Source organism: Tripterygium wilfordii, chromosome 15 (assembly GCF_013401445.1).
Source record: "Tripterygium wilfordii isolate XIE 37 chromosome 15, ASM1340144v1, whole genome shotgun sequence".
Classification (NCBI taxonomy): domain Eukaryota; kingdom Viridiplantae; phylum Streptophyta; class Magnoliopsida; order Celastrales; family Celastraceae; genus Tripterygium; species Tripterygium wilfordii.
Genome location: NC_052246.1, coordinates 1606572 through 1631094, shown reverse-complemented (window position 1 = coordinate 1631094; position 24523 = coordinate 1606572). Strand labels below are relative to the sequence as shown.

The 24523-nt window shown below is 38.9% G+C and overlaps 4 protein-coding genes across 4 annotated transcripts; 1 reads left to right on the top strand and 3 right to left on the bottom strand.

Annotated features, from left to right (window-relative positions):
• Positions 1–360: 360 nt before the first annotated feature.
• On the bottom strand, positions 361–12898 carry LOC120016765. The gene is made up of 12 exons (XM_038869679.1): positions 12675–12898; positions 9363–9486; positions 9161–9216; positions 8778–8982; positions 8056–8227; positions 7895–7947; positions 7599–7757; positions 6750–6776; positions 6451–6634; positions 1873–6348; positions 1610–1687; positions 361–561 (listed from the first exon to the last, which is right to left on the bottom strand). The coding sequence occupies exons 1-10, from the start codon at positions 12896–12898 to the stop codon at positions 1913–1915; spliced, it is 5640 nt and encodes a 1879-aa protein (XP_038725607.1). The 3' UTR covers positions 361–561; positions 1610–1687; positions 1873–1912.
• Positions 12899–13860: 962 nt separating this feature from the next.
• LOC120016126 lies at positions 13861–15090 on the top strand. The gene is made up of 3 exons (XM_038868748.1): positions 13861–14277; positions 14394–14503; positions 14711–15090. Exons 1-3 carry the CDS (start codon positions 14001–14003, stop codon positions 14816–14818), a joined length of 495 nt encoding a protein of 164 aa, XP_038724676.1. The 5' UTR covers positions 13861–14000; the 3' UTR covers positions 14819–15090.
• A 451-nt stretch (positions 15091–15541) lies between these two features.
• On the bottom strand, positions 15542–18918 carry LOC120016125 (LIM domain-containing protein WLIM1-like). Its single transcript, XM_038868746.1, has 5 exons — positions 18665–18918; positions 16683–16779; positions 16552–16592; positions 16349–16438; positions 15542–16047 (listed from the first exon to the last, which is right to left on the bottom strand). The coding sequence occupies exons 1-5, from the start codon at positions 18800–18802 to the stop codon at positions 15838–15840; spliced, it is 576 nt and encodes a 191-aa protein (XP_038724674.1). The 5' UTR covers positions 18803–18918; the 3' UTR covers positions 15542–15837.
• A 445-nt stretch (positions 18919–19363) lies between these two features.
• LOC120016124 (calmodulin-binding protein 60 A-like) lies at positions 19364–23676 on the bottom strand. Its single transcript, XM_038868745.1, has 7 exons — positions 23194–23676; positions 22578–22644; positions 22011–22063; positions 21371–21861; positions 20943–21103; positions 20493–20699; positions 19364–20397 (listed from the first exon to the last, which is right to left on the bottom strand). The coding sequence occupies exons 1-7, from the start codon at positions 23274–23276 to the stop codon at positions 19792–19794; spliced, it is 1668 nt and encodes a 555-aa protein (XP_038724673.1). The 5' UTR covers positions 23277–23676; the 3' UTR covers positions 19364–19791.
• Positions 23677–24523: the final 847 nt, after the last annotated feature.

Here is a 24523-nt window from a genome sequence, read left to right as displayed (position 1 = left end):
TTGTGACAGCCACAGGGTCTCCTCTCATTTGGGGGGTAATAGTAGTGGTGGTGGTCCTGGTGGAAAGAAGAGACAACACGAGGACATACGATGGAGGGAGAAAAGTTAAGGTTGTCCTAACAAAAAAGGCCTGATGTGAATGTCCCAGTTACTTTCTGCCCAATTACATCACTTCCTCTTCCTTCTCTTTTTTACGACTCTTTTTTAATCATTGGCTGTCGTGGGGCATTTCCTTTGTTCATCAAGTTTTCCGTTTCCTTCTTCATAGTTATTTTCAACTGGGATTTCTGTCATTTTTTTTATATCTCAAGATCATTATTTGTCATATAAGTTGCGTTCTTCTGAGGATGAACGGCTATCTTCTGTAAAGTGCAATGTTTGTTTGTCATTCCAAAAGTGAATATGCCCAAGTTACATTAGGATTTTAAACATTCACCAATAAATCCACTCACAACCTACCTCATAAAGTAGAACATTCAAACGTTATTGGGTTATAAATTTCTGACCTGCCTTCCAGACTTCCAGTATCCCATTCGGAAGAAAATCCAGAAACCCCAGAAACTGGGCACCCACAAAAGAAGGGCATAGTTGAAGAGGCAATTTTAAAGGAAAAAGTAGAATATCTTAGACTGAAATGTATAAGTACACTTGAGAGAAATGCAGAAATGAAGGTCGACATTTTATGGGTTCCAAAAGCACTTACACATGCAACCACAGAGATAAGATCACAACAGATATATGCAATCAAATGGACCCATTTACACCACCAGCATACCTACTGAGTGGTTGAATTATAAGAGTAATAGTCCCTACCCAAGATAAATGGAGCAACAAAGTGTTGAACAATCAAAAGAATAATAATCGGAAAACAACAGAAAATTCATCGATACTTTAGACGACAACATTTTACATATCCCACATGATATGGGAAGCAATTTCACACATTACTCCCCTCAATTGACCAGTAAAATAAATGAAAATTTCTGACTTCACAACATAGGAAGAAGGATCATAACCCATAAAAGCAGCCCCCAGGAATCAAACAGTACCCTTTCCTCGCATAGGTACTTGGAGACATGGACCAAAGGCCTATGCTTCCTCGTCATTAAAAAAATATAAATAAAACCATGTCTCGAACATTGTTCGCCAAATTATACAGGCATTCAAACTTTCACGATCAAATAAACATAAAATCTAATTAAACACAGCAGCATCAAGAACCAAAATTTGCCGTCCACTCTATCTATGTGTAATAGTGAAAAACAGAAGCTAAAAGGAACATAAAGTAACAAGAAAGCACTTAGAAAAGGGCTTATGCTTAAACCAGTTTTCTGATCCAACCCCATTATTGATGGGATTTGTTTCTGATCCAAAGGTATATTTGTCGATTCACTGAACAGTATGGGCACCAATTTCAAATGTCTGGGCAACTAAGAAAGGCATGATTTCCAACAGTTAAAATATCTACAAAGGGGAAAGTGATCTGCAGTCCCCCAGATCAATTCAATAAAAAGCTAGAAGACCCAGACAGATTCCTTGGAGGATACAACCGATACAGCAAAAGGGCTGGGGGTCAGAGAAAATGAAAAACATCAAAGAACTCACTTACCACTCATCAGTCATCATTGAAAGCACATAAGTAGGATGTTGATATTTAGGTGTCGAACAAAGCCCCATCCTCAAGAAACTGACATACAAAAACATCACAACTAGGTAAACATATACACCTAATGGCAGAATTATGCACAACTTTGCCTGAGAAGAGGGGAGGTGGGGGCAAAGAGAGAGTTTTTAATGCACAAGGTGCTTGATTACCAAGCAGTGCAGGAACGGGAACAAGAAAACTAAGTGGCTTATACATCAGAAACTTACAGCTTTGATGGATCCCCCAGATTCCTGTCATTTTTAATTCCTACCGCCATGGTGTCTGCCTGTAACCCTCCCATCCTCCCTCTGGCTCCTTCCTCTTTAAAGCACTACCACCTGCTACCTGATAAAATTGTGCTTGCTCCTCTACTAGAGCCTGTGAACTGGCAACAGACAGTTGCCTTGCCCCAATAGCAGTCATATCCTCTCTCCCTTCTATATCTGGGACCAGCGGTCCTGCATTGAGATCTAGACCCTGACCACCCCATTTCCTACTGCTGTCAGTGCCACCACTATGGCTGCCATCAGCAAGGGTAACAACATAAGGCCTTGGGTAATTAGATGGGACTGCGCCAGGAGGTCCTAATAATTGTGAATGCACAACAGGAAACCAAATTCTCCCACCAGACGATGAATCCACATGTGCGGTTGAACCACCAGGAAATGTGGCTGATGGAAGAGAAAAGTTTGCCCCGAAAGGGAAGACAGGATACTGAAATGGAGTAGGAGGGAAAGGAGCCGCAGGAGAAGATGACAATACCGGTCCCCCGTAAACATCGGGACTAAATGGTGTGCTACTATTAGTTGGGGTCATCATCCTCTGAGGCCCAACAGGAGCAATCATTGGAAAAGACTGCTCCCTCTCAGGCAAGATAGGTGGAATTGATACTGCAGGATAAGTATTTGACGGTGTAAACCATGTTGAAATGTTTCCCATATGATGATTGTTCATCCGAAGCAAAGGCGCAGATGCCTGTGATGGCACAGTATTCCTTGCACGCTGACTAAATGGTGATGGTTCTGCACCAATCTCATCAATAGCAGGCCCATCATTTAAATCGAAATCCCTGCGGGTATTCCCCTCACCTTTAAGAAAATCAGTTGATGATGATTTGACTGGCGGAAGTGTAAATTCCACTCTATGACCACTGCTTGTTAAGCTGTTCCCCATATCAACAGCATCATCAACTCTATTCAAATCAATATCAAGTCCTCCAGAGGCACGACTAGGGCCAGAACCAATGAGTTCATCTGCGATATTGCAACTATTTGTAAGCCCTTGCACAGAACCTGTATCTTGAGTAGAAGACTGACATGCTAAATCCTCGATGACTCTTTCATCTGGTACATTCAAGTCAAAATCCAGTAAAAGGCGATTGGGCCTGCCAACAGTAGGATCTGGAAGAGATACGCTAGTTAAACCCAATCGCATATCTAAAACCTTTCTAGGTTCAGCTGGCCGAAATGCACTTGTTGCAGCTGATCCTTTCCAACCAAGTTCTCCTTTACTCCTCAATAAATCCTCTGGTGGAACAAAGGGCCCTTTTGCAGCAGCAGCCACAGTAATCAATGAAGGGAGACCACTAGATACAGAAGAAACAGCAAAAGGGAAAGGGCTAATCAATGGAATAGAAGCAGAACATGAAGGTGATATTGAGTTATTTGTGTTCCCGTATTTTGCATCATCGGCATTAAAGCCTTCATTCAGATCAAACTCTACTTTCGCATCTGCATTAACCCTACCAGTAGCAGAGGGAGAAGAACCATCTGCAGAGGCAGATGTACACTCCTCAGCTTCATTATTTCCACCGGCATTCAACTTGGATCCCTTTGACCCTACACACGGTTCTGCTTCTGGCTTGGGAGGTGCAGGTCCACAACCTGCATGCAGGTCACTCACATCATTTCCTTCTACACTCTTGCTTAAATGCACGCCCTTGTTATCAATAAAAGGTGAACCCCCATCAGCTCCAGTACAATGCTCCAAAAGTAAATCAGCATTCTCATCAGGCGCAGTTGATTGCTTTCGACAGCTATTGACATGACTGCCAGCATTGATTTCCACCTCCTCAGTCTTGTCCTCATTACAATTTTCAGCATTGTTCATATCTTTACCAGAACCAGAAGGATTAGACAAGTCCTCATCCCCTCCTTTTACAATCTCGGAGCTCGTCGTCACGGAATATGGCTTCTGCTCTGTCTGCATAATACTGCTCAACCCTTCAGCTACATTTTTTCTGTCACCATCAATTTCTAAAGATTGATACAATGATGTTCCTTCAACAGCTACCGGCTTAAAATCCAAACCTGACACATCTAACTTTCCTTGTGTTAAAAAAGAACTGCTTGCCTCCAGTTTAGTATCTAGAACGTGATCTATAATCACCTCAAGACCTGCACTTTCCTCTTTAGCTTCTCCACTTCCTTCTACCTTCAAGGCCTTCTCCACAGAGCTTACATAAGGCCCAGTAATAAAATCCATTGCTCCGGTTTCCTTCATTTTTCTGTTATTTTCTGCACATGGGTCTACAGTTTGATGCCAATCAATATCAGAGGAATTTGAATGTCCATTGACATCGTTGGTGGAATTCCCATGAGATAACAAAGAAGCAGTTTTTCCATCAGCAAATCTAGGCCAATGCTTCTCCTGATCACAGGGGCCATCAGGACTAAGACTACCACCATCTTGTGCAAGGTCATCTCCAGCTGACAATTTCAATTTTGAAACATGGCCAGTAGTAGAGTTATCCAGCGAAAGGTTGTTTCGTTGAGGAGAATTAGATGCTGAAATCACTTCGGATTTGGACATCTCTTCAGTAGCCACGCGTGCAAGCAGATTCATCCCAACATCATCCCCAGCTGGCACAGATGCATTCGCTTTAGAGTAGTTGACACAACTGTCAACCAAAGCATTTATGGAGCTAAAAGAAGCATCATTCAGCTTCCCAGATTTTTGTTCATTTCCAGAAGGAGAAGAAACAGCCCTAGACACTTCTGTCAACTTCTTACAATCATCAACAGCCCTACAGCACTCCTCCTTTGGAACAGCAGCAGGTGACGGATCTCCCTCATTAGAACTGGTCAGTACATCCTTGAAATCATTGCTTTGCCATGACTCATTATTCACATTGAAAGGACCATTAGCTCGATTAGCATCATCCTTGTCCTTCAGATTACGATCAAATTGATAATTCTTCTCCAAAAGCAGAGGAGAAGTAGCTCTTTCATTCATGAACAAAGGGTCCTCAACGGATCCCCCGCTGGCACTTTGCACAGGACTGCTAACTCGATTTGGAATCTTGACAATAAGTTTTTGAGTAGTGTTCTCAACCAGAGGCTCATCAAATGCCTTTTCGCATGTCAAAGTGGACTGTAATACCTTTTCTGTAGGATTTCTGTTCACAGAACTTCTACTTGACCCAGCTTCCCTCTGTACCCCTGATAGAGCTGTCCCAAAGAATCCATTGATAGATTTACGATTCCTTGAAGAACCAACTGTAATCTTATTCACTGTAATTGAACCAGCAGTTGAGCTTCGTGCATCCTCCTTACCAAAAACTCCACCACTTTTTGCATGGTCACCAGAACAAGACTGACTATTAGTATGTGACTGACCAGAACTGCTACTTTTCTCATCCCTGGCCGCCATTAATAGAATATCAGAGGCACCAGCAGCAGCTGCATTTCGAGACTCTCCATCTTTTGCATCCGTACTTGCATATACAGGTGATTGAGCTGTTCTCATCGATTCCAGAGAAGCCGAAGCAGGCGGCGTGGTTGTAGCATCACCCTGAACAAGCTTAACTGAAGCTGGTTTAGAAGCCGAAAGCTGTGTAACTGAATTCTTTACAGCAACCTCAGAAGTTCCACCTGACTGTCTATTTGCCCCATGAGATATTTCACGAATACGAGGTCTTGCTGACCAGGGCACAGCTGGATTTGAACCCGACTTTGCATCTATCTCAACTTCAACACGTTTCTTCCAAGTATCAACCAAACTCCTTGCTTTCTTCTGAATTTCCATGTTCTTATGTGAACGTAGATGATTCACAGATTTGCCAATGTTACACATCTGTAGGGCGTCAAGATTAACAGGAAGCTTATCTAGGGCACGGAGTAAAACAAGTAGAAACTCCTCGACAGATTTATCACTATCCTTGGGGCTATTACCATCACCAATCTTGCCTTTATGGACCTCCTGGAGCCATTCATCAAATACAGGCAAGCCCTTGTGCTGCACAAATTTATTTAAGCAATCCAACTTATCTGTGGCTGCTACAACGCTAGCAAGTATCGAACGCCCAACCAAGTCTATTTTTTTCTCATTTCTTTGGGGGAGCATGAGTTGCACGAACTTCTCTACCCCCTCAGAATCCACAAGCCCTCCTTTCTCTGTAATTTTAGCAATCTCAGACTTGAAGATGACGTCTGCTCTGCCATTGCTAGAGTCTCCATCATCATTTTTTATTGAACGATCTCGTTTGACAGGCTCAGAGCCCTGATCTCCCCGCTCCCTTTTCTTTCCCTTAACTTGAGAAGGAAAGGAGGAAGCACTGTTTTGTATGGTATCAGAACCAGGTTTCAGCTGTGATGTTGGTGTTCGGCCATTAATTTGGTTTGGAGAACGGCCGCCAGGCTGCACTGTTGCATGCATTTCCACACGAGTCTTATAAAATAATTGATTTATTTCTTCCTGTGTTCCTGTAAACAAGTAGCATGTTAACAACAAAAGTATATAATTTAAAGCATCTATACTAAGTGTAAGAAAAACCCACATCAATAAAGTCTTGATCAGTTAGCCACCACAAACACTTGTTTGTAATGTCATTAACACGCCGGCAAATCTCTGACGAAAGTTCAACACCTTTCGGAAGGAAAGCAACTTAACACGGATGAAGTAAGGATGCAGCTGGGATTTCATCCCTGTGAAAAGAATAAAATATCTTGTTTGGCGCAGCTTCCAACAGGATGCCGTCGCCAAGCTTTGCTTCACCAGGTCGATAAAGCCAATTCACTCCTAGCTTTAAATTTTCTCTTTACTAGAAGTCAGTGAGGGAATTATTCCAATGAAAGGTGGGGAATTATTCCAATGAAGAGAGTACAGTCACCAACACTGTCTTGCGTCCATCCTGTGGAGGAAAGAAGGGAAACATTAGTCGAACTTTAAGTGGAACTTCTGTATAAAAGGGTTAGAAAAGCCATATAGGTTCTGTATCATACGAAACGTAGCAAAAAGATTACAACAGACTATAATTGATCGGCCACAGCCACTCATCTCAAAATCATCTCATTCAACAGGTCTATCAGTAGCATCTACTTAAAGTCATTAATATAGAGAATCATGACCAAATTAATGAACATATCCCAGTGTTGTTAAAGGCGAAAGGCGCATGACCCATCAAACGCCTGAGGCGCAAGGCACGCGCCCAAGTGAAAAAGGGGAAAAATTTATTCCTTTAAATATAAAGATTTTATCCCATTTAATTCTGAATAAGTATTAATTAATTGAGAAGGATAATATGATATGAACTTCTGACTAATATAGGTTAAAATTAAATAATATATTAGAAGCAGGAAATGCTCATTTTTTAAGAACACGTGTACTAGGTTAACAGACACCTAAGCAAATGTTTTGGTTGCTGTAAGCCTGTAAGTTACCAAAAGATAGTGTGGCCTTAACACATGGACCTCATTTAGCATTCATGTGATAAAGGCATATAAAGGCTCATTTTTTAGGATTGAGGAACACCACTGATAGACCTGTGATTGCAAAAAATATAGCAAGAAGGGGAGTCAGACACCTACGCAAGTGTTGTTTCTGTAAGTCACCAAAGATAGTGGTCTTGACACGTGGACCTCATTTAGCCTTCATGTGAAGTCATATAATTAGTGGACCTCATTTTTGACAATCAAGAAATACTTTTGAAATTAAAAAAAGAGATCATTTTGACCTCAATTCTCCTAGGCGAGCACCCGACCAGCCTTGCGCCTGGTCTAAGGCTTGCGCCTAGCCCACTCCTGGCTGAAGCCAGGCAATTAAGACTAGGCGAGGCACCCGCCTGGAGAGCCCAGGCGCGCGCCCGGCGGCCTCGTGACAACACTGACAGATCCTAGAGATATATAGTCAACCATAATCATGCATCTAGAAAACCATTCAATTGTCATCATCATCAGCCGAGCCGAGCTTTTATCCTAGAAGTTTGAGTTCAGTTACATGAGTCTGAGAAAATCAAAGGGAATCCACTACGTGTATTTGTTTCCTCCATTCATTTCTATCCAGGATCATACTTTCATGAACTCCTATTAAATCAATATCATTTCTTACTACGTCAAGTCATGTCTTTTTAGGTATTTCTCTTCGCTTCCTAATCTCTCTTATACAACATACACCAAGGTGAGGTACCTCACCTTGGATATGTGGTGTGAGTTCATCCATTACTATAACGGGAAGGAATGAGCTTAGTGCCGACCCCTGGCGCAAACCTGTTGTGATGGTTCCGTTAGTCCTAACACTAGCTACGGCTCCTTTATATATATACTTGATCATAGTAATATAACTAGTCGGGACTCCTATCTTCCTCTAAAAGCGACCACATTACTCCAATTATTTAATGCAAATAATTGCACAAATCTTCAATCAATTTATTAAAATTTTCATATCAAAATTTTCACAAAAGTTGCAATTATGACGTCAATAAAGTACACTCACATTAGTCCTAAACCCCAATAACAACATGCAACAGAGAAAAACCTTCTTCTACCCCGGCAAATAAAGTCCCCCATAATAAGAAGCTTCAATGAATCTACCAAGAACCCCAACAGTGACTAAACAAACTCCTCATTCCCTGTCCGACCTTCCTATTAAAGCCAACATGATAGCCCATCAACAATTCAAAAGATAATTTGACAAAATCATAAAATTGATAGAAACTGATCAAAACATGAAATTATTCATGAATCAATCCACGATACATGATTCTTAAGAACAAAATTGATATCTCAATTTGGATTTTGTAATACCGTCAAAAAAACATAGAAGCATGATGTCCAACACCCTTCTTTCAGCTAATCAATGTAATAGCCTAATAACCACTACTGATCACAACGTCATACAGAAATCATTATAATACCTCGGAAAACGAATTACGCGGAGAGGAAAACAGAGACGAAGAAGAACCATCACCAGCTACACTCGGAGTGCTGGGCAAAGGTCCTATCCATATATGCAGACCCCGTTTCCTATCCTCACCTTGCCCGTCCACGCATAGCCTAGCATTTTCCCCAGTTCTAGCCTCGATCCCACCTTCAATCACAGTGAGTAGTATCAATCCCTTCCTGTTTAATCACAAAACCCCTTCGAAATTCAACAATTCGAAACCCTATATCCTCGCAGCAACAAAGTAGCGTCGACCATCAGCTGTACGCACGTGAAACCCTAACCTTCGACCTCCGCGAAATTGATTGAATTGCGATTCTAGCGCTTCCAAATAACGAAGAAAAACCAATCTAATACACCGTCAGATCCATCGCTGCAGAGAGAGAAATAAACCGAGCAGCTTTTCGATCCATCTATACAGAATTTAGAACCAAATGGCAAAAAGGAAGGGAAGTACTTGAATACGGTTCTGGTCAAACCGTGGTGCTGGCAAATAAACCCGCACCCCAGATTAAGACCCGATTCGGTTATTGATGCGAATATGGGTTCACAAAATTACAGGCGCGTGTGTAACGGTGCCGTTCTTGTCCCGTGAGTTTTTAAGGCTGTGGGCTTTTTCATTTAAATGCTCACCGTTTGATCTCGCGATCTTCTCCATGTCATTTTCAAAGGGTGGCTGGGACCTGCGATAAAAAACCTGCTGTAAATTTACAGCGGGTTGCATTGTAATGGTTTTAATGTCATTAAAAAAATTTATTTTATTTTTTAAAAATTATGGATGCATTTTGATAAGGTTTAAGAGTGGAATGGTATATTTTTTTATCCCATACAAAAATCAAATTGAACGTGAAAAAGAGATGAAAATTGTGGATCGTTGAATATAAACCCGTAACATTATATGTCTATCTTGTGATGAATTTGATTTTTGTTTGGGACGAGAATTATACCGTTAAATTCGTAAACACAATCAAAACACATCCATAATTTTATTTTATTTTTAGAAAAATTTTGAACAGCTCTTATTCACTAAGGTGGGGTTTGCTATAAAAAAAATTACAGCAGACCTCCGGCACCCATTTCCGAAGGGGTTATACTTAGCCTAGGATTTATGGTGCCCAAAATCTAATGTTCCAACCAATCCATTGAGATATTTTTTCGTGGAATCCTGATCTTGACTTATCCCATTTTTAAGTCACTATCCGCATAAACTTCGAACCATTTTCAATTACTCACATTGTTTTAGGCTTAAGGCCCCAGGTCAAGACTGGGCTTCTAAAATTACTGCCTAGCAAACAGCCCAATGGCCCACTCAAACAAGTGATTCAATATAACAGCCCAGTGGCCCAGTTCACGGGCCTATATTTACGACTAATTCGGCCCAAACATCTTTCAGTTGAGTCCAGGTACTAGACTTCCTTTCAGTCGAAGTCCATTTTTAGAAAGCCCAAAAGATAATGGGCCGTGATTGATGGACTTCTGAGGCAATTTTGCTCTCTGGCATCTCTCTATCTCTGATTATTGCTATTGGAAAGTAATCCTTAATACTGCCATGTCTCTCTTTCTCTTGGTTCTTTTTTTTTTAACAGCCTATTGTGTTCCCTTCACTCAATTGGTTTTAGACATGGTGATGGTCACAAAGTTTGCAAAAGCCTGTCAGTTCTGGAAAAAGCTTGCTTCTTTGTTGGGAGGACATTAATTCTTTTTCTTGTCAAGATGAATGAACTTTCTATGAATTTGTCTTTTCACTAGAAAAAGGTATCAGTCACCTTACCACTAACAGGAGACAACAAATCAAATTTTAAGACAACAATGTTCAATAGCATGCATGTTTATTTTTACGAAGATCAAATGCAATCCACCATGTTAATCATATAATGCTTGTCTTGAACTAACACACACCATTATTTGTTCTCGTACAAGATCTTAGGTACAAGATTCTTGTCCACCCACCCAACAAATGTGGTAAGAGTGATTAAGGGTCTTATATAATATATAAAGATATATTTAAAAGAGGATATTCCCTAGATTTTCTTTGATTATGTTTGGTACTTCCAAGGAAGAAGGGGGGAGATTTTATAATCTGGACACCAATAACACACGTGGATGCCCCTAATCTCATATATTTTTTTGATGTATAATGTATGGACAAGTAATGCTAATTGAGATGAACAGAGACAAAAGTCTTACACTCACATCACATCAAAGCCTTTATTCATAAAAATTTGAGATTCACTACATGAGTTTATAAGAACATCAATGAAAATTCACATCCATCACGTGTATTCGTATTCTCCGTTCATTTATATTATGGATCATACATTCATCTACCCCTATTAACATTTTCATTTAGACTTGTGTTTATATGGCTGGCAAAATTTTACGTTGACTGTCAATCTATCACAACCCTTCTCCTTTATCTGGACTTAGGATCGACTGTTAGCACATACAGAGTTAGTCTTACACTCTCAAGAACCATCAGTGGCGAAGCCACGTTGGACCGAGGGCGGCAAGCTGACCCCCCTCAAAAAAAATTAATAATACTAATTTCAATTTAGACCTTCTTGAGTTTTTAATTTGGACCCCTCTCATTATATATAAAAAATCATGATCATTGTTGAAACAATAAGACGTGACAAATATTACTTATCATATTTTTATAAAAATTTTATTTTTAGTATTATTTTTTGTACTTTCAAATGTATAATTAATAGATAACCTTAAAAAATTCCTACCCCCGAACCCATGCTTAGTTTTGTTTGTCATGGCATAAAATTCTCTGCCCATCACTACAATCCCCTTTATGTAAAGTTTTGGCTTTCGCCCCTGAGAACCATAAAAACACTCTATATGTTGTTTAGTCTTTACGTAATTGGGATGACTCAACTGGAATTGTTAAATCACAAATGGCAATAGGTAGTGTGACAATGTGAACCTACAAATGCTACAATTGATGTTTGGTCTATCCTTCTTGCATTCTTGGATTCAATGATACCCCCACTAGTTTTATCACACAATTCACAGCCACATTTCTGATGTTGAGAATGGTATGAATCTCATTGAAGGTGAGCAGCAATGAATACCCAACACTTTTTTACTTCACATGTTTCCAATTGCATTCAATAGGAAAAAAAAGTAGTGTTCCTTTTCTTTTCGAGTGTGCAAAGCCTGAACAATGCTTTCATGATTGTGTCAAAAGTATTCTCAACGGATTCCTTTGAAATAAAGTGGACTGTTTTTTTTGACAAGATTGTTGATTCCTTGAAGGTTTTCCCCCATTTATTTCTCTCTCAAACAACAAAGTTCTCTAATGAGGACGAAGCCATAATTAGGGTAATCTAATTTAATATATTTAGAGTGAATCAAAATTTTAGAGCGGACAATATCGTTGTGTGAGATGGTCAAATCTATAATCTTCAACATAACATTTTCTCTACTAAAGTATCGTTAACGACGGTTTAGAAAAACAAAATCATGTAGGTTCGATGTATTTTTAGAGATTTGATAAACTCAAAACGGGATAATATTATTGATTTGAGTGAGCAAATATTTCTCATAATTATTGCATTGCAAGTAGTATATTAATAATGAACACCAATATTAAGACAATAATTGAAGCATGAAAGTTTTATTTGTATAATCTAATATTTTAGTACAAACTATGGGCACATTCATGCACAAACGGATACAAAACAATGAGACCCACCACTTGATCACATTTTGTTCCCAAATTCATAAACCAAGCGTGGAATTTTTATTTTTATTTTTTAAATACACTTTTTATTGGACTGAAAAGTCCAAATAAGAACACTCGATAAATTGATTTTATAATTTAAAAAGGGGGCAAAAAAAAAAAAAGAGGTCTGGCACTGACTTGTCTGCACTTATTAACGTGTGGAGATGGGCTTCTTCTCTGTCTCGGTCTGTGTGCATGGGAGTGGGACCCCTGTGGTCAGGACTGGGCAACTTCACGCTGGCCTTTCCAGAAACTTTCAGGCCCGCTTTTATGGCTTTTTCCTTGGGTTCGGTGGCTAATATGAAACGTCTCCTCACTACCCCCAACGCATGCTTGCAACCTTCTCTTCCAACCGCGTGCATTTCTCACACACACTCCCTAAAAATTCCTTCCTTTCCTTTTTTTCTTCGGTGATTTGTAAAAAAAATTGTTCGTACGTCTACTACTTGTCACGTAATTTAGTTTTCTTTGTTTGATAAATTGTGGGTTTATGTTATTAATAATTTTGTGAATGAGAAAGAAATCGAACTTTCTACTTTGGTTATTTCATTAGGCAATTTACATAATTACATGCATGTTCGGAAATTTTAATCATTGATAGATGATTGACTATTGCTTTGCATAAGTTTAATATAAATAATTTATCGTCCAAATAGATCTCGTGAGTATATTTTAGTCAAACTTTCATATCAAATTTTGATTTTTTTTTTTGAGACGATCTCACATGTTGATTTTCCATGAGCTTATCTGGCATACAGGATCAATGTAGTGATTAAGTACACATTTAAATGATCGCGGCTTGAAGTTTTTATTTGCAAAAAAACGACCTTGTTAGGGTTATTAAAAAAGTTCTTTTTTTGGTTATCATTTCAATATCTTACCAAAATTTCTCAAAAAAAAAAATCCTACCAAAATTAACGGAACAGCGTGAAGGTCACATGCCATAAGTGCGGCTTTGGAAGAACTGTTTGGCAAAAAGCATATTTCTCGCCTGCAGAGATTATCATCATGTACGAAACGTAAGCGTCTGTCTAAAAAAGTAGAGATGGGTCCCACGTGGCGCCTTATATTGCTTTGGAACCGATGACGTGTCAAACACCGTTACTTAACGACGTTGGATCAATACCAATTAAAGACCATCCTCCGTTAAAGACATGTAACGGATGGATCCATAATTTAAAACCGATGCTAGCCATCAGCCAACCACAGCACACCACGTCATGGCACATGACCTTATTAATATCCGCAAAATGACGCAATTACCCTCTTCCGCATCAAGGACTACATATAACCTGAAAATCAGATTAGGAAAAAAAAAAAACTAAAGTTGAGAGAAGCCATTGATATATATAATCAACCACCCAATTCACAATGTGTGGTGGAGGTGGCCGGGGACTGTAAGAGAGATAAATTGGATACAATCCTATCTCCTCTTCCTCACTTTGTTTGGTATTCAAAGCAGCAATGGGGAATTGCCAAGCAATTGATGCAGCAACACTAGTGATCCAACACCCAAATGGCAAGGTAGAGAAATTCTACTGGCCTTTGACTGCTAATGAGGTCATGAAGATGAACCCAGGTCACTATGTAGCTCTTCTTCTCTCCACAACCTTGTGTCCTTCTGGTGATCTATGCAGCAGTGCAAACAATGAAAACCCAGTTCGCTTAACCCGGATTAAGCTCCTCAGACCCACTGATACTCTTGTTCTTGGACAAGTTTATAAGCTCATCACCACTCAAGGTTTGCTATTATTTTTTATTTTTTTTTGGTTCTGTTGTGGAAACAATGCTGTTAATTTTTTGGGTTTCATGTTAGTCTGATTTGGGTTTGTTTTGTGGGTCTTTGTGTTGTATTAGAGGTGATGAAAGGTATGTCTGCAAAGAAATTTGCAAAGATGAAGAAAACCCAGTCAGATTCTGTAGAGAAGATTGAAACGAGAAGATCTGATAAACAAGAGGAAAATCAGGTGAATTGGGTTCAACTTTCCACATTATCTCTGCTTTAATTTTTTATTTTGCAAAAATGGAGTTTGCAATTTGTAAATGTTTGATTTGATAAGTAAGAAATGGAACAGTTTTAGTTTAAGAACAGACTGATCTGACAATATTAAGAAATAACTTAATGGCACTGCTTTAGATGTACAATCTCTGATTATAGAATACATATTTTTCAGGTGACCAAACAGAGAACAAAGACAGCAAGCCCAGCTAACTCTGCCACTACTGCCAGATCAAGAACATGGCAACCCAAGTTACAGAGCATCTCTGAGGCTGGAAGCTAAGCTGAGTTAATAATCCTGCAAACTGTACTGGAGAGTCAAGAGAGGAGAGAGAATTAACCAACCACACACCAAGGATGGGGCTCTGGACTTGTGCATTGATTCAACACAGACCATTGATGGAAGCCAACCAATTTGCTTCATGAACTAGCACAACTGTGTAATGCAACCTGTATAGATGAGGCTAATCACAAATGTCTCCAAAGTGAATAGTTGTAATCAAGTGATGTTCTGTTATGAAACCAGAATTAATTCCCCATTTACGAACAGCAAGATACTGGTCTGCACAACATTAATTTCCACTTCCACTTCACCTTGGCCTAATGATTTGTGGTTGCTTCTCAGTTCAGTTTTGTTTCTGAAAAATTAATGACTCAAAACACAATTTGACGACCAAAGAACAGCTCAATTTGAGTTTGGAATTAGGAGTATTTCAAAATGATTAGCGTAAGAAACAAAGGGAAAGTGACTAAACTTATGAGGAGGAGGATTCACAATACCTGGGGAAGCAAAGTAGGGACGTTATGGAGAGATTCTAACTGAAAATTATCAAATTCTTTCAAACTCTACGCCCCGAACCACCGTGAACCCGTCCCTCAAACTTGGCCAAGATTTCACAATAAACTTCCAAATCATGTCAACATTGATAAATAACCAGGATTCCTTGCAGCAGTGAAAATTCAGTAGCACAAACCAAAAGGATGCCTTGCAGCAGTGAATATCGAGTAGCACAAACAAAAAAGGATTCCTCTACTAATCTCATATGGAACCAATCAAGCTTGAAATTTATAAACAGAATATCCTTGTGTTTTACCTCACAGGTTTCTTGAAAAAGCCTTCAAAACAACTCTCCAGTCTCGAGTAACTAAACATACAAAAACTCACAATAAAAAACATAACAAGAAGCTCAAACTTTGAAACAGTTATTACATACGAAAGAACGCCCTAGTAGCTCTTCTAGCATGCGTTAACGCATTCAACTTCATAGAAACCCTTTCTCCCAAGTTATCACACAACCTACATTACTCGGCTACCTTGTTCTCAATCACCTCTTTAGAATCTTCATGCTTGTCAAGCTGGCTAAAGTTTCCCTTCTCCTTGAAAAGTTGGTTGTGGTGGTGTCTACAGTAGAGTCGATGCTCATGTGCCACGTAATTTGATGGGCTGATCACGCATCCACCATGGGTGCACCTGAAACAAGCCTTGTGGTATGATTTTCCATCAACTGCCACCTGAAGGATGCAGAGCATATAATTAGAACAACAATCAGAACTACAACGATCATCTATGATTCATCATTTGCTTTAAAATCAAATCTTCGATACAAATCAAGCAAGCCTTTGACGTATCTAAGTATCGACATTCATCATTATCATCCGAGCCTTTACCTCAAGAGCTTGGGGTCACCATTCATGAGTCTTTTTTTTTTATTCACAAGTCTATTTGATGTACCTTAAGTATCGACATTAAGAGCAAAATAAATTTTCTACTTCAAAGCTCAAGGGCAGACCCATTGACATTATACGCATTTACCTTCTCAATTGGATACACAGTTTTCTTGCAACCAACACATTTGTCTTGCGTACCAGCAAACATGCTTGAAACTTTGCTGTTAGTGTTATTCTGGAAGACAGCACCCAAAGAAACATTTAATTTTAATAGCCTTAAGAAATATATCCTATATATAGTTCGAATTGCAAGAGAAGCAAACGACAAAAGTTAACAATGTCGAATACCTGATCAGCAGATCTATCAACTCTAACAGTTTTTGGAGTTCCTGAAGGAAAGAAAATTTTCCAAAGAGTAAGACTAAACAAGCAGATACCAAGTGTAATTTGACTTGAGAAACTCAATAGCTTTCATCTACCTTCAAAACTTTTGTCCAAGCTTCCAGTCATCTTAAAAAGTTGATCAAAGTGGGGCTTGCAATACAAAACACCCTCAAATGAGGAATAGTTACTCAGCTGCAAAAGCATAGAAGGAGAACAAATATCAATTGGGAAACAAACTTCTAAAACTTTAGGAGCATAGTGTGGATAGAAAGACCATGTTCTTCATATTTTATTTGTTATTTTATGTTGGGAACATGAAAATTAACCCAAGTAGAAACTTATGGGTAACCACTCAAGGGTGGCTGAGTTGGCCGGAGATGAACACTTCCAAGTTCCAACTAAGGGACCCAAGTTCAACTCCCCATATTGACACCATTTGACTTGCCAAGGTATTCGGGGGGAGAGTGAAAATTTAAGTACCCGAGGTTTATATAGGCGAAAGATACATGGTTTCTCATCTAAAAAAAACAAGTGGGTCCCTGACGACGCCACATCTATGCACGGACGATAAATTGAATTCTAAGGAGAGTTAAAAAGGCTCTCATATGGCTAACAATCTAACATGGCACACTGACGACTATAGCACTGAAAATTTTATTTATGTTTTTTGGATACTTTATCTGTGGCAAACCATTGCAAAAAAATAAGTAAAAAATGCCCAATTTAATGCTAGATTGCTCCGAGCACATTATTCAAATGTAGCCAAGACAGTCTTGCTGCTAAGGGCAAATGCAATGGGATTTAGGTTGCTGGGCCAACATTTTTGTTGGCCCGCTCCCACCTCTATTACACAAAAAGTCAAGTCAAACACTTATTCTAATACAGTCACATCAGCAAAACACAAATTTCTATACACTTTTTCTTCCCACACACTTTATCTTTCCACCCAACCCAACAACATTCCATTCCTCCATATTATCCACAACAAAACTACACCAAAATATCAAATATCAATACATCCACATCAGCAAAACACTTATCCCAATACAGCCACATAAGCAAAACACATTTTACAATACAGCCACATCAGCAAAAGACAACATCTTTGTTGACCCAATACCACTTCACCATTGCATTTGCCCTAATAGGGAAATAAGACAAACAGTAAGACTCAAACACCATCCACAAACGAAGGACTATGGTTAAGGAAATTTCTACGTAATGAAGATAACATGAATACAGTAGCAGTTGTATTCATGTTCCTCCTAGACTTAACTCAAAGTCCCATGTAAAAAAATTCCATCAATCAAAAACACTTCCATTGCTTCAAAATGTCTAATTAGAAACTATGATGATAGATAAATCATGCTCTTGATTGAGAACTAGAAAAATTCATCGCATTCTACTGAACGTAATCAATGTTCTTGGACAATAACAAAAATGATTATCAGTTTCTATACATAAAACACTCATTTTCTGGTCAATTTTTTCAATTTGTCTCTCTCATCTACCCCACCCATAAACAACAAAAAAAGAAAGCTGGAAAATTCAAACGCTTAGCTTCACCAATTGGAATTTGAAATTGCCACTCAAACTCCACCCCACCTTTTAATAATTGAGCCAAAGTTTTCCATGCCACTTCGCTATTCAAAGTCTATGTTTTGAAAAAGACAATTCTAGCTATTCAGCAAGGGGTCCATCATCAACCAACAATATGTAAAACATCAAATATACAAACAATCTAAACACCAATACAGACAGATCACTCATGTAATAGAAAAACTATTACTTTCTTTACCCCCAAAATCAGACTTGAATACTTGAGCAAGAAATTTATTAGAACACTTGAAAAATAAAAATCAAACAGAGATCCCTGCTGCAACGGCATCTAACTTTAATTAAATAAGCTCATTAACTATGATTGTGATCATCAAACACAAAACCCATATCCAAAAAAATTTAAATACCAAAATAGCAAAGATTCAAGTAAAACCATCCCTCACACATGATCTAATAAGCAGCAGCAAAACCAACAAAAATTCAATGAAAAGGGGAGCGGAAGAGAGAAAACAATGACCTTGAGTGTGCCCTTGCAATGGTGGCATCTGAAACAGGCTTTGTGGTAGACTTTATTATCTGCAGTGAGTTGATCAACCAAGTAGACAGTCTTATCGCATGCTTTACACTTCTGGGTTGTCCCTCCAAATGTTGCCATGACTCTCCTTCTCCTTCTTCTCTATCCGGATCCACCCAAATTCAGCAAAGCTAACAACTTTATTGATGACAGGAGAAAAGAGACTCTCTCTCTCTCGACGACTTTAGTAAGAGTATGAGACAAAATCCACGCTACTATAGCTGTTTGTCATCTGTCCTTATCGTGTACAGTTTTGATATTTGGGAAAAAAATGATTGGGACCGTGTGGGAATTTAAATTTCATAGCTCAGAATTACTACAGTACCCTTACGGAATCCAAAAGTATGCATATCCTCCTGACTTTCTAGTTAATTTGTTACTTTTCTTAGCTGACTAAACATAGTATTGCAGAATCAAAGCTTCCTCCAACTATTGCCAATTCTCTCTAAGAACAGCCCAACCTTTGTACCGAAAGCTGGACTCAAATCTGTAAATTTTAAAGGAAGCCAAAAGGGACCAAGTCACATGGTAGCCTAATTATGTTCCCAACACTACTTTACCCGTTGCACACAATGCTTCTCTGGATGATCATTAGGTGGAAAAAAAAAGATTAAAAGATACAAATGGGTTGCCACAAGATCATCCACACCAAAGCCTAAAACTCAGGCAGCAAAGTGACTAATACAACTGTATACAAATCAATGACAGGACAGACAAATTCAAATGAACCAATCATACAGAATGAATGCTGCAGTGATCCAAAAATAACTTGGAAAGCTTCAGAATTTCAAGCACACCGATTTCGGGCGCCCGTGTGCCTGTATTCGAGCTAAGCAACTACAACAGTACAACCCAGAAGATTATAACTTTGTGGATCATACATACTTACAAATTTAATATGGAAGGGCATGGGAATCGTCTCGTCTGCTGCCAGCAGAGTCGAGATTTATGAACCAGCTATATCTACATGACTACATCTAATCTAATGTCTCACTCTAAACTGCACAAATTTTAACCGGGGAGCGCTTATTTGTGATATATTTCCACACCAATTATTTGTACTACCTACATCACCTTGGAGTTTCTCGGACACGGCTCCGTTTTAATGCCACAAGTTTCCGTATTGAGAACCACTTCAATACACTTGAGATTTTAGTCCATCTCGTTTGAGCTTTACAGATAGTAGCACGAGACAGGAAGCTATCGAGTGCACTCTGTAAATCAGCTTCTGATTCCAAACTGACATTCTGAGTCTGAAGATCAGTATCGAAAAATTGAAGATGGTCACCATCGCAGAAAGATTGGTTTATGGATTCTATGTCACAGATCAGGGAGTTGGGAAGTTGGCCACCAAAACTCAAAGTCTGGTCGTATTTAAGATCAATATTTTGGATACCATGCAAGGCATAATCATCCAAGCCACTTGCACTCCCAACAGGATACGTTGATGGCATGATATCTGGTGAGGCGGGATCTGGCTGAGCGTAATCAAATCCACCTGTCCTATATGAGGCCAAAAGCGTGCTTGCATTAGACTTCTCTGTTGTGGTTATACTTGAGCTGAGAAGAACATTAGACAACTGTGAAATGCCTCCTGTTAGAGACGATTCATCATCAAAAGAGACAACTCCCTCCCAGTGTTCAAATGCAGCAATTACCAAGTTTTGAGCGTCAACCTGGAAGCATATTAATCAGAAGAATACCAAAATGGCTGAACATTCTAGAAATGTAAAAAAGAAAACAAACCAACTCTGAGATAAGAGAAACATGCCCTTTCAGTTTCAGACAGCTTTTCCGTAGGAATATACTGGCACTCTGAGAGTAACCCCAGCAACTGACCCACAATGTTGAAGACCACGCCGGTCTTCTGTGGAGAACCATGAGGGCTGTACATGTAGATTTTCTTATCAAGGACACATGTTTGGGCATGCTCAATAGTAACTTCCCACATTTTAGCAGACATTCCTGTGCCAAGGATCTTCACATGTTCCGACAAACAAAAATTGTTACAGCAATATATTGGAATAAAATCACTCAAACTAAGCAGTATATGAAATGGTTATGACTAATATAAAATTCCCCATAACTTAACGAGGACTAGACAAAGCATGAACATTCTAGGATTGTAGATGATACTTTGACTTGAAAGCCTTAAAAACAGGATTAACTACTATAAATTTGCGAGGAGAAAACAAAAGGCTCTGAGTTCTTAGTTTCTTACATGCCGAAGCCTTGGAGGGTTTATAACGAGCAGGGTCAAGAAATCTTTCACGGTCTTGATATTCTCTCGACTGAGACGTCTATGGAAAGCTCCATCTTTTCCAATCTTTTCTAATCTCCATACTTCATCCAATAAAGATGGGGGATGGTGCTTCTTGTACACTAAAGCAAAACATCAAAAGTTTCTTTTCAGATTCGGGTTTGCAACTTCTTATAATGCAATGGTTGTCACAAAGTATTGCATCAACATTTTCAACAAGACATGCAATTTAAGTTTTCATCTGATAGAACTCATCATTGTGTGATACTATCTTTTATGCTGCGAATTGAATTTTCACAGATATCTTAAACAGCAAAACAGTGATATGCTAATGAGATCTCTAACAATGAAGGATTCATTTAACAAACATAAACACATATGGTACTCACATTCTCCGCGATGATCTCTGACAATGAAGGATTCCGTCTTTGCCTCTCTAACTATAGTTCCATCAAAGTTATCCACAACTCTAGCCCCAAGCCTAAATCTCCGACTCCTTGTCCAGCTAGAATTGTCTGTAAATGAGATCTCGCCAATGAAACCAATGCCTTCCTTAAGATTCAGAAATGCATCTCCGGTAAGAAGGGGTTTTTTCCCCTCCCTTTCTCTAACAATATTACTTATGAACTCTTCACGTGTCCAGATGTTGTTGTCATCACCATCAAAGTCCCCCTCGAGAACTGCTATTTCAACCTTGGCAGAGGATTCAGGACCTGTGCTAACAATTTTCCCAGTACTAGCATCAACAAGAGCAACTTTGATAGCAAAACAATCTTCTCCTTCAATTCGAGCTCCAGTGAAAACTGGAAGTGAGAGATTATTTAGAAAGTGCAGTTGCAAGCTTCTAGATTCAGTAGTACACATCTCTTTCCTGCTGTTCCTGCATGGATTCGTATGAAAATTCAACTATGCAAATTCCAATACCAAGGATGGCCAACGTACAACTTCTAACTGTAGATGCTTCATATCGTCTTCCTATCATTTCTATGTAGGTTATAAGAAACTCCGATCAAAAGATAGTGATCTTACTGTTTAATGCTGGATAGATGCCTTTTAAGAGCAGACTCAACTTCCTCCTTGACCTGTAAAAGTATAATATGAACTTTTGGACCAACCTTATGCACAATCCATTGAACTTTGCAACATGCGCATTTAAATATAATGTACATGTATATGCATGACATGTAGGTATTACAGATGTATGTGTATCATTGATACCAGACCAAACCGGCTGTTGAATGGGGAAATCTGGAAACCAGCCATGGTTTGTCTCAGTCCACTAAAAAACTGAAATTACAAAAACAAAAACGGAAACCGGCGGTATTTAAAAAAACCAGTGAACCAGTACCGTATGGGTCATTGATTTTTCTTGCTAGCCACAGACAAAGACACTACATTGTATTCTTCAACTTGGCATCTATTATCCTTCCTTGAGGACTTGTATAATGTGGGAGTTGATGGAAATAGGAAGCAAGTAGTCATATGGCATGTATGTTGAAATGGGCATTTCCATGAGAATTTGTAGATTTTTTCTTCAGAAACAAATATTGTTTTGAACCATGGTTGTAATATAAGTAAACAGAGGAATAAACATACCACTCTACGAATCAACGGCTCTAAATAACGCTGAAGTGACTGCATCCTCATAACATCTTGAACCACGCTAAACATTATCAACAAATATATCAATACCGAATGAAAGAAAAGTATGTTCGAAAGCATAGTTCAATAAACAGTTCAATTATCAAATTTCATGCAAAATGACAGGCAAGCATAGTAAGTGATTTTCTAAACACATACATCACAAAAATGAAAATTCATTTCATGTCAGCATCAGGGCAAAACAACTTCATTTCTGTTGAATCATATCTCTGGCATATATATATTGGCCACATTTAAAAATAAAGATGTAAAGAACATTCAAGAGAACAAGTACAATGTCATTTCACAATGGTATTATGCTAAATGCAGTCATCTTAAGCTCTAAAAAACCAGAATTTTACATTCTGGGCAGAGAACTTACATAAATGACACTGTTACCCACCCACACAAAACATGTCCAACCAACCATCTTCTCTCCAAAATGAGGATTGAGGAAAACCAAAAAGTTTATCAATTCAATTCGAAAATAACTTAAATAAAAGCAATTAACTCATGCCTACAATCAACTTTCACACAGACAAAGCAATTGCCAACAATTAAACACACTTACTTCTTCAATTTTCTCCTCTTATCCTCTGAAAAATTCCCTTCCGATCGAGCCTTTCCATCCTCCTGCTGCCTCTTCTGCGACATTATAAAAAAAAAATCCCAAACTAGGCCAACACCGCCACCACCACCTCAACCATCAACAAAAACAGTTCAAAATTTCCAGAAAAACAGAACGATCAAGAACGACAAGAACGGGAGACAGAGAGACCAACATGCGGCCCAAGAGAACGAAGGAATATATTAACACTTTGCCCCTCACAAATCACACCGGCCCACTGGATAATAAATAATTAAAATGAATTGAGAAAAATCCAAATGGAGTTTCGAATAGTGTGTATGTAGCATGCCTATCTACCTAATCTAATCTCTCCGTATGTATTGCATCATCTGAATTTTGGCAACGTCTGCGATGCTTCTCCGCCGTGAAACTCTTCTCCTCATCTCTACACTCTCTCTCTCTCTCCCCCTCTCTGTTTGCTGCTGCGAGTCCGTCATCAAAACGCACAGTCTCAGTACGTATATGCCGTGTGGACTGTCGAGGCGTTGTGGGACCCAAAGAAAGCGCGTTACACGGTATAAACGCATCGGTTCTGGCTCTGGGGGTGTCTCCTCCAGGAAGCCAAACATTCGTTCTGTTACCATCTGCTTTTTGCAGCCGTTAGATCAAAATACAGTTTACCATCCTGTCGTCGGTTTTACTTGGAAGGACCCCACTTAATATAAAAAATAAAAAAAAAAGTAGAGTACCAGACTAACAAAGTCTCACACTCATCATTTAAAGATTAGAGAATATAGAATGATTATCCATTAAAAAAAAGATTGCATTAAAGAAAAGAGCAATGCAAATTGAACCACGTGGAATGTCAAATCCAGCAGTTTGGTGACGAAGTTGACTTTGATTTGAATGAGAAAATTACATTACATGTTATAATAATAACTGGTAGTAATGGAGATGTCTTAATCGGGAAAGATACTGATCCCCTTCTTCCTCGAATCTTCCTTTGTACTGCATTCTCTTACTTTTTTATTTTATTTTATTTTTTTATCTCACAAGTAGGATTCTAACTCTAATCAAAGTGAAACCCACTTGTGTGCTCTACAAAGATATTAATGTATCAACACCCTAATGATTAGTATAAAAATGGATGGTTATATAGGGGTGAGAGTGTGAGACGAGATGTGGATGGAATTTGGATCAGTTGGTATAAACTATAAACCACCTAGTCACATTTTTGAGTCTTATGCTATGGACATTGTTTAAGATTATCACAAAATCAATGGTCGGATATCGAACCCTATGAACTAGATGTCTCTAGCGAGCGAGGGATTTG